Raw genomic sequence first — 10,667 nt, 5'->3', positions numbered from 1 at the left:
TCCCTCTACCACTGGCTGCACTGTGTACCATCTACATGATGCACTGCAGCAACTCACCAAGGCTTCTTCGACAGCACCTCACAAATCTGCGACCTCTTCCACCTAGAAGGAAAACGGCAACAGGTGCATGGGAACACCATTACCTCCAAGTTCCAATCCAAGTGGCACACCATCCTGACTTGGAAATATAATCACCGTTCCTTTATCATCGCTGGGTCAAAATCCTGGAACTCCCTCCTTAACAGCACTGTGGGAGAACCTTCACCACACGGACTGCAGCGGTTCAAGAAGGCAGTTCACCTTCTCAAGGGAAATTAGGGATGGGCAATAAATGCTGACCTTGCCAATGATGTCCACATCCCATGAATAATAAATATATATAATTAGGCAGTCGATGATTATCAATTCAAAGAAATAATGATTTTAATTGTACATTTAGAATACATGGCTTACAGGTATTTTTTTCCATCATGAAAAATGAGAAGATTTTAGAAAAAGAATGCAATATATGACCCATTCCACCCCCCAAAAAAAGTTTAATAAAATTAATAAAAGTTTATAATCTTAAAAGGTAGCATTTATTAATTAATTCACAAATATCATTCTAGTAAATTAACAGTTTTAGGGTACTTAATTAACTTTATTGAACCTTTAGCATATCCCTTGCCCAATTTTTTATTTAATATTTTCTCCTAATCGTTTGGTTCTTTTATAGTTCCTGATAGTAAAGAAAAACATGTGGCCTACTCCACACCTCTGGCAATCTCACTCTTGAATTTTTCAAGAGTAGAATGGGTTGAACTGTTCTCCCATTTTTCCTCGCTCCCTTTTGTGGACAAATGCTTTGTCGCTGCTGTGATAAACCTCCCTCGTACGATTTTACAATGCATGTATTGAAACACAAACATGTAACCGCACACAGCTGCTGCATTCTGCTCATTTTTAAACAGGAAGTCAAGATTTCTTCTGTTTGCTATTTTTAGTAGTACATTGCAGCACGAAGTCAATTTTGCATCCATATAATCTAAGGTTATCCCAACTATAAATGTTTTAATTTAAATATATACAAGCAAGGTGTACACAGTAGTAACACCACAGTGATTTGGAAGAACTGTGTGTATTCTAATAGAACTTGATGAAAACCAGTTCAGCAACCTGACTGAAGGAGATAACCACAAACATATTTTTCATTTTATCCTGAATATTCTTTTAAACCAGATTATTAGCTACAGTAACTATCTGCAAGTTGCAAACATCATGCTACAGTATGTCATGTTGACCAGTCAACATTTCCTCTTTCAATTAGGTTAGCAGAATAGATCACTAGTCCGGGAGTGACTATTTTAGAGCTTGCACCACATATATTAAAATGAAGCTGCTAAATTCCAAAAGGGATGACTTGAAAGTGTAAAATCTGAAAATATTCCATCATAATTTACACAGGGCCATAGCTTTTCATCCAAGCACCTTTCTAAAAGTAGACGCTACCAGAACTAATAGAAGTGTATACTGCACACTAATAGCAGTTTATGTCCATACAACTGAATCTTTGGTTGAACAATGATAAAAATGAATCAGTGTTTTCTTTCAGAGTTCAAAATGAAGTAGCCACTTCTGAGAGTGCTGTGTTAAGATAGCTTGTTTGGTACCTATGTCCAGCAGCACCACATGCTGATGAATTTGTTTTATTGTGTGTCTGTGTCGCTGGTTGGTGAAACGAGTGTACTGTCCTTCCAGATTCCCTGGGCAAAACCCTTTCAGAAGTTTGCAGTCCTGATTTTGGTAGGTGGCCATATTGGTGAGTGTATTTTAAGGGATGATCCTGCAGAACCGAATTGGCTTCTCCACCCGATGAATGCAAAAATGTAGCAGGTATTGAAGAGTAAGCAACCACGTAGCCCTGCTTCAACTGAGAAGAACAGAATTTGCTGCACTCTGATACTGGCGAGGTCAAGTTGTAATGGGGGTCGGAACTGCAAGGAGCTTGGTTTTCTTTAAGACAGGGTAACAGATCTAAAATGGAACAGAAGGATACAAATTATTCATGGCTTCAAATGTTGATCTTAACATTGCATTCTATCAAGGACTTTTTCCAATAAATATCAGTCACTAATAAAATATATGAATGTTAATTTAGTTGGTAAATTGTGAGCTTGGATTAATTTTCCAGATGAAAGAATTTACATTACTGCGTGCATATACATAAATATAACTAATTCTAGGTAGAATACATTACAGTTTCAAATTTAAGTCACAATTTGTGATCATGATTAATTGTGGTGTGTTTACCATTCTGTCTTTCATCAATAGGTATATTTCCTTTTCTCACGCCATCTCCACTTATATCAGAATCACTATCATTGAAGTCACTGTCTCCTTTTCCACTGTCTTTTCCACTAAATACATCTTGACCAGGATGTGCAAGGGTCCTGCAAGGAAGGGGGTAAAAAAACATTAAATATATTTTTCTCTATAAAAGAACACTTAAAAAAAACACATTCTGGTAATCTTCACCATAATTTCTAACTGTACAAAATGGGTATAAATGCAAACCAAATATATAATTGACTAGAATACTCTACTTACTTTCTATCTTGGTGAATGACAACTGCAGAGAAGGTTCCATGATTAAGCCCAGGCTCTGATATAAAGCTCTAAAACAAACAAAATAAAACACTGAACACAAAGAAATGAAATATTATAATTATTTCATTATAATACCTAAACTATATTTTGTGTAATTATATCAATTAGCTTAGAGTAGATTTCCTGTGAGTATAAAATCACAGTACTGGTGCCAAAGAAAGTGGAAATTATTACTTCTACATGAGATACACATGGACATAAATGACAAACTCACCGTACTAAATATACACTCATGCTGTGCACAGATCAATGATCACACAATGGAACTGCGTGGCTTTGTCTTTTCATTTGGACACTGGCTGTTGGAAGCTTTATTATTATTGAATGAGGCATATAAAAATACTGCATTCATTAACAAAAATGGTACTTTGGTCAATGGGTGGTGCTTATTTTAACTGACATTATATCTTTACTAGAAATTAATTCTTAATTGTATACTGATGAAAAGTTGTTGCCTGTTGAATGCTGTTAGGCCTGTTTCCTTTGTAATACAGTATGTATGATGGCTCACCTAAAATGTTGTATGCACTTATCATATCTTGCCTGGATTATAAAGCATCCAGTAAAATAAGAGCCAGGCTATTAGGGGCAAAATCAAGAGGCACTTTTTCCACACAGGATAGTAGAAATCTGGAACTCTATCCCCCAAAAGATGGTAGATGCTGGGACAATTGGAGCTGTCATGATTGAAAATAGATAGATTTTGTTCGGTAAGGGTATCAAGGGTAAGGGAATGAAGCAAAGGTGCGTAAATGAAATGGAGATGCAGATCAGCTATTACCTAATTGAATGGTGCAGCAGGCTCAAGGGGCTGAATAGCCTACTCCTATTGTTCATATGTTCCAGTAGAACAAAGAATAAAGTAATTTTGAAACATGCAATTTTATATTCACAATAATGGCCTGGATTTTGTGGTAAAAATAACAGTTAGGCCATCAGCCCTCACCATTACTATAGTGTAAATTGGAAAGCAACTTCCGGCGACAGCACATGCAGTTAAACGCTGAAATCCGTAAGTTGCTGTCAGAGTTACCCCGCTCCTCTAGAAGCTTTGCTATAGCAGTACTGAAACACGAGAATGGCATGAAGTTGCTGTACTTACGTGATATATACACACTAAATGCGCCAGAAAAAAAGTTAGAGCTTGTCCACTCCAGTGTAAGTACCCTTTTAATGGTGTGATAAGTCTCAATTACGCCAAACAACCTCTCTGGCACTGAAAATTAACTTTTACAAGTGTGGAGTCTCATTCCTTCAGCTTTTAATTGAAGATTTTTTTTAAATGTAATAATTTTTTTAACTTTTTATTTCTGTCTCATCTCTCTCGCTATCTTAATCCCATCTTTTTTCCCCTTCTCTTTAGTTCACTTTCTCTACATGGTTTCGCATGGAATTAATTCTAACTTACACTTCTGGTTCAGACTCTGCGCTGCTCAGTAACAATTCTTCCATCTGATTGGTTAAGGAGACACACAGTTGCTTGCCCTGTTCACAGAAGTCCCAGATTTCCTGCAGAGGGCACTGCGCCAAAAATCTTTTAAAGTCACAGCAAGTTCCAGTGCAAAACCTCAGAGTCTGTGGGCAAGTGCAAGCGTAATGAACGGCTGCTGAAAAATCCAAGCCATTATGTTAGCTTGAGGGTGAACTTGTCTGAGACTTAGTGGCCACAGTTTGTGCCGGACCCTATTTATATTACCTGGCTCCAGTCTCCTACCCAGGAAAGAACTCCTGATTATAGGTGGTTGCAGGCATACACACACATAGGTTCCTTGAGCACGGTTAGCACGTTTTAAACCAGGTGTGATAGAAACATAGAAGATAGGAGGAGTCGGCCATTCAGCCCCTCGAGCCTGCTCCGCCATTCAATGAGATCATGGCTGATCATCCAAATTCAGTACCCTGTCCCTGCCTTCTCCTCATATCCCTTTAGCCTTAAGAAATATATCTAACTCCTTCTTGAATATATTTAATGAATTGGCCTCAACTGCCTTCTGTGGTAGAGAATTCCACAGGTTCACCACTCTCTGGGTGAAGAAATTCCTCCTCCTCTCAGTCCTAAATGGCTTACCCCTTATCTTTAGACTGTGACCCCTGGTTCTGGACTCCCCGCCATCAGGAACATCCTTCCTGCATCTAGTCTGTCTAGTCCCGTTATAAAATAGTTTCAATGAGATCCCCTCTCATTCTTCTAAACTCCAGCGAGTATAAGCCCAATCGACCCAATCTCTCCTCATAAGTCATTCCTGCCATCCCAGGTACCCGATACCTTGCTGGAACTAAACCCAAGGCCTTTTCCCTGGGTACCCCTCATTGCTTCCCTCCAGATTCAGATCAGGAGCTATACTGTAACTTTAGTGGCATTGCTAGGGGAAACCACTTCCAATCGTGCCAAAATTGCAATAAAAATGCACTCCAGTACTGAAAGACCTTAGTGAACTTACACTTTATACTCAAGACAGGTGAACACATTGGAGATTAAATTGATCTTGGGTGGTAGCACAAAACTGATGACAGCAAATCAGCAGCCCGTTTAACATCCCACTCAATTTTCTTTAATTGGGAAAGAAAATCGGATGGGGTGTTAAACGGGCTACCGATTCGCTATCGTCCGTGTTGCGCTACCACCCACGATCCATTTAATTTGCATTAACATTTCCAATGAAGACAGCAAGGTGTCGATTGTCCATTTTTGCTTCGCACGTCATTGAGCAAAATTTCCCACCACTGTTTTGTCAATACACAATGGTTCATTTGGCCTTCCAATAACATAATTCACATTGAAAAATACTATTATGTAAATATCACTGTTACTTCAGCGTGACGTTTCTTTTTTTCCCCCTCAAAATAACTACCTTCTACTTTAAAAAGACTTACATTTTTATAGCACCTTGCACAACCACTGGACATCCCAAAGCGCTTTACAGCAAATTAAGTACTTTTTTTGAAGTGTAGTCACTGTTGTAATGTAGGAAACGAGTTAGCCAATTTGCACTCAGCAAGCGCCCACAACCAGCAATATGATAATGACCAGATAATCTGTTTTAGTGATGTTGATTGAGGGATAAATATTGGCCTTCTTTGAAATAGTGCCATGGGGTCTTTTACGTCAGCCTGAGAGAAGATGAGGCCTGACTCACAGGAAAGGGTGCTACCAACTGAGCCACTGGCTGCCACATTTATTCTGCTGTCTTGAAATATTTATCCCTCAACCAACATCACTAAAACAGAGATTATCTAATCATTATCTCATTGCTGGCTGTGGGAGCTTGCTGTATGCAAATTGACCACTGGGTTTCCTACATTAAAATAGTGGCTACATTTCAAATGTACTGCATTGGTTGTAATGCGCTTTGGGACGTCTTGAGGTCGTGAAAAGATCTACATGAGTTTTTTTTCTCTTTCTATAAGATGTCGTATAAGCATTGTAAGCGTAACCAATGTCTGGAACAAAATCAATCTACATAAATCAATCTCAATATTGCACTGCACTATTTTGCAAATGAATTGCTGTGCATTCTATCACATTTGGGATAATTGAGTGTGGAACATTTAAGTTTGCATGTTACTGATTAAATCCCAATTACCTCCGCATTGGTGCCAGTGACTTTATGGTCTGCTTCAAGTAGACAAACGCTCTCCCTCGTGTCTTCTGAATTTGGAGCTCCAACAACTTCCAATTTATTCCTCGCCGGCAAAGGAGACGAATTTGGCCGCAGGTTGACCACTTCCAGCTCGCTGCTCCTCGCCGGCCTGTCGTCGGCTTCTTCTCGCCTGCCGCCTTCCAACGGGGGCAGGTGGCCGTGAACTGTCAGCACTGGCGCATTGCCCGCGCATTTCCCCGTCTTTCCGCCTCTGTTGCACGTTGCCGCTACGCCAATGATGGCCAGCAGCAAGGCGACGCAGCCGCCCGCCAGCACCAGGATGACGACGAAGGACGTGTCCCAGGTCCGCTTCCCCGGGCCCAGCAGTCCGCGGCCCCCCGGAGGCTCGGCCGCCGCGGCGAAGGTGAGGGTGACGGTGGCGGACAGGGCGGGCCGGCCGCTGTCGCTAACGGCCACGATGAGCCGCAGGGGCCGGGGCCCAAGCGGCTGCCGGGCGAGCGGGCGGCCGAGGTAGATTTCTCCCGTCTCTTTGTCGATGTTGAAGAGCCCGGCCTGCTCCCCGCTGACGATTCGGTAGCTCAGCCTCGCGTTCACCCCTTCGTCGGCGTCCCGGGCCCGCACGCGCGTTGCCAGGTAACCGGAGGGCGCGTCGCCGGGCAGCGTGATGACGTCGGCGGAGCCGTTGCCAGGCAGCGGCTGGGTGACGACCGGCGCGTTGTCGTTGCGATCGGCGACCCGCAGGCTGACGGTGGCCGAGCTGCTGAGCGGCGGGGAGCCGCCGTCGGTGGCCTGGAGCCGCAGCTCGGCCTCCCGCAGCGACTCGCGGTCGAAGGAGCGCAGCGCGTAGATGGCGCCGGTGGCCGGGTGGACGGAGGCCAGGGCGGAGCCCGGCTCCAGCAGCCGGTAGGTGACCCTGCCGTTGTCGCCCAGGTCGGGGTCGCGGGCGATCACGGTGGCGATGTAGGCCCCGGGCTCGTTGTTCTCCAGCACCGACACCCGGTAGACGCTGCGGGAGAAGGCGGGCGCGTTGTCGTTCTCGTCGCCCACCCGGATGGTGTAGGGCCGGATGGTTTTGTACGGGGCCGGGCCCAGGTCCTCGGCCACCAGCGTCAGGTTATATTCGGCCGCCTGCTCGCGGTCCAGCGCCGCCGCCGTGACGATCATGTGGCTGCTGCCGTAGGCCGGCCGCAGCTTGAAGTGCTCGTGTCCGTACAGAGTGCAGGAGACCCGGCCGTTGGCGCCAGAGTCCCTGTCCGAGGTGCTGACGAGCGCCACGAAGCTGCCCTTGGCCGCCGCCTCGGTGATGTAGGCCAGCCCGGAGCTGGTGGCGGCCATCGGGGTGATGCTGATCTCGGGGGCGTTGTCGTTGACGTCCAGGATGCGGACGGTGACCTTGCAGCCGGTGGCGCTCGGGTTCGCTCCCAGGTCCTGCGCCTGTACATCCAGCTCGAAGCTCGTCCTGCTCTCGTGGTCGAGCGGGCCTTCCAGGGTCAAGCGGCCGGACTGGGCATCCAGGCGGAAGAGCCGCCGGACCTCGGCCGCCACCTGGGGGCTGAAGCCGTAGACCACCTCACCGTTCAGCCCTTCGTCCGGGTCCTCGGCGTCCAGATCCAGCAGCAGGGAGCCCAGCGGCGCGTCTTCATCCAGCTCCACCAGGAAGGAGCTCTGCTCGAAGGCCGGGCTGTGGTCGTTCCAGTCCAGCACCCGGACATGGAGCTGGGCTGCCCCGCTCCGGGAGGGGGTCCCGCCGTCCTGGGCTGCCAGCTCCAGGGTGAAGTGAGCTTCAGTCTCCCGGTCAAGCGCCTCCACCAGCACCAGCTCGGCGTATTTAACCCCGTCCGTCCTGGTGCGCACCTCCAGCTCGAAGTGTCTGTTTGGGGAAAGTTGGTAGTTTTGCAGATAGTTGGCGCCAACGTCGGCATCCACCGCCGCGTCCAAGGGGACGCGGGTCCCCAGGGCCGAGCTCTCGGAGATTTCCACCGATATCTCCGAGTTGGGGAACTCGGGGGCGTTGTCGTTGATGTCGCTCACTTCGATCTCGACATGGACCAGGACGAACTTCTCCCTGGAGAAGTTCACCACGTCGAAGACGATCAGACAGGGTTCTTTATCCTGGCAGAGCTGCTCTCGGTCTACGCGGCGCCCGACCGTCAGCTGCCCGTCACTTTCTCTAACTTCCACCAAAGACGAGTTGGACTTTTGCATCAATCGGAAACCGCTCGGGGCGTCAGTGTCACCTGCCGCGTTTAGCTGCAAATCTGCGGCCAGGTTTCCGATCACGGTGCCGGGAAATTCTTCCTCGTAGGTGGAATACTTGGCCCTTATGCAGTCAGTCATCGGAGCAACAAGAAGTACGAGAAATAGGGAACAGAGGTTGAAGGAGGGACCGCAGACCGGAGCAGCAAACTTGCCTCTTCCACTTTCGGCGGTCATCATCGCAACTAATAAAATGCTCACTGTAACTCTTGGCGGTACTGAGAATTGGAAGGACGATGGACCTCTGTCACTGTAAAGCTTGTATTAACAGAGGGTTAAACTATCACTCAAATATCCCTCTGGGTGTGACGAGAACTCCAGTGCCTCAAGGGGTTTTATTGGCAATTGCATGCAAATAAGAAAGACACTGGCCAATCCACTTCTCCCAAAGGCGACCAAATGCTGTTTTTGATGTTCGGGACGTTTGCAACTTCCACTCTCTCCAACAAACTGCCGATAAATATTTTTTTAAGTACCAAATCACAAATGTTAGTAATTGATGAGAAGCCTTGCTTTCAACCGAGCTCCTCGTTGTTTTTGTATAACTTTTGGCAGCAGTTGAAAACGCGCACAATTTTAAAATGGCAGTCTAATTATATTTTGTACTCAATATAATTGTTTTCCACTCTTAAGACTCATTTACCCAAGAACAATTTAAATATAGATTTCCCCAATAGTAAAATTCTGCAATTCCCGTAAAGCCACTATTTATATTTAATTTACTATAATTACCAATATAATTTACTCAAACGAGATAAATTGCTGCTGCGGGAGTGCAACTGTCAGGACCGCCTAAGCTTTACTTATTTTATTTCTTTATTAGTGTTTACTGATGATCAGGGCTAATCGTAACACTGCTTTCGGAGTTTTTATTTCGGAGCTGTGTGTTCGCCTCCCTCTGCGTGGATTATTTGTGCTGATTTTAAACGTTATATGTTATTGCTGTAATGTTACCACTTCCCTTCGTGAAATTGCAATTATAATAAAGAACTTCTAGATCCACAAGTTTTGCAGTAATTTTTAATGTGACGCTTTTGGTGGAATTGCTCGGTTTCCAAGTTGAAAAAATCATACATCCTTAAATTGTAACGAATATCACCAGCACAGTAAAGCTTTTATATCTTTATAAAGCGATTTCAGACAGTGAATGGTTATTTATATTCGGGGGATTCTATAGAAGTATGATTTTGAAGGCAATAAAAAGCTTATGGCTGGAACAAAATGGATCATGTAGCTTGAAGAGTCATTGAAGTTTTAATACTACTAAGCTGTAACAAAATGGCATTACATTTTTTAAATTTTCATATTCAGTCGGATTTTTAAGTGTTTAATGAACCGTGGCACCAAATCTTGTTAAGAAATGCCCAGTTATTGGTAGGAACAGGCAGATATTACTAAAGTACACCGATCTCGTTTTGGGGTCTGATTCAAAGACATCCTGGAAAGACTGCAATCCAGAAATCAGCCCTCAAACGGTCTGTAAACGTTGGCCTGCTGGTGGCCTTCCTGAAAACGACACCAATTGTTTTTCCTTTTTGTAGGGAATATTAACTAACGTGTCTAAGTGCAACATAAAATCAGCTATAATACCAACAGCCAGTCATGGAATATTAATTATCTGGTGCCAAGTACACCCCGAGTATTAAAATATTAGGACAGAAGGTGGGGCCATTTGAAATACATGTTGATGTTCAGAACCCAGGCTCCGTCCACACTTGTATTTTTCTCGCCCGGAACTAAGGAGTTCTGAAAAGTTATTTTATATTTTCATAAATAGAAACCTTGCGTTTGATCTGAATTGCACATCTCTAGTTTGGGCGGGGGGAGCAGGAGGAACTCGGGTGGCCGAGGTATATATGTGTGTATATTTTGGCCAGGGGGAGGAAGTAGTTGCACCCCATCTGTCACAAGATAGGAGGTGGACAAATTGTTAAGTGTTCGCAAACCTGATTGTGTTAACTGATTATATCATTAACCACCTTAATGGACAAGCAGCAGGATACGGCTTGGTGTGTTGGTCAGTAGTAGTCCGGTTTATGACTGAATCAACCAGGCTTTATGCCTTTTTTCAAAATAAGGCTGTTATCAAAAGGAAAAACAAATTTACACGTGCCCCCTTTTTTAAGGGCCATAACTAATAACGGAACTTAAACATAAAATGTA

The 10,667-nt window shown here is 44.7% G+C and overlaps 1 protein-coding gene across 1 annotated transcript; it reads right to left on the bottom strand.

Annotated features, from left to right (window-relative positions):
* Positions 1-405: 405 nt before the first annotated feature.
* Positions 406-8,982, bottom strand: LOC147111586 (protocadherin-8-like). Its single transcript, XM_085998650.1, has 4 exons — positions 6,231-8,982; positions 2,587-2,654; positions 2,290-2,429; positions 406-2,013 (listed from the first exon to the last, which is right to left on the bottom strand). Exons 1-4 carry the CDS (start codon positions 8,682-8,684, stop codon positions 1,595-1,597), a joined length of 3,081 nt encoding a protein of 1,026 aa, XP_085854776.1. The 5' UTR covers positions 8,685-8,982; the 3' UTR covers positions 406-1,594.
* Between the last annotated feature and the right edge of the window lie 1,685 nt (positions 8,983-10,667).

Source organism: Somniosus microcephalus, chromosome 10, assembly GCF_052327205.1.
Source record: "Somniosus microcephalus isolate GS21.2 chromosome 10, FLI_Smic_1.0, whole genome shotgun sequence".
Lineage (NCBI taxonomy): Eukaryota > Metazoa > Chordata > Chondrichthyes > Squaliformes > Somniosidae > Somniosus > Somniosus microcephalus.
The sequence above is the reverse complement of the archived record's forward strand: the minus strand, read 5'-3'. Positions and strand labels throughout refer to the sequence as shown.

Excerpts from the sequence above, each read along its gene's own strand:
- LOC147111586 (XM_085998650.1), bottom strand. The coding sequence starts at position 8,684 with ATGATGACCGCCGAAAGTGGAAGAGGCAAGTTTGCTGCTCCGGTCTGC. Across the intron at positions 2,430-2,586 it reads GTCATTCACCAAGATAGAAA|GACCCTTGCACATCCTGGTC; the intron begins GTAAGTAGAGTA and ends CCTTCCTTGCAG. Across the intron at positions 2,014-2,289 it reads TATTGATGAAAGACAGAATG|ATCTGTTACCCTGTCTTAAA; the intron begins GTAAACACACCA and ends GTTCCATTTTAG.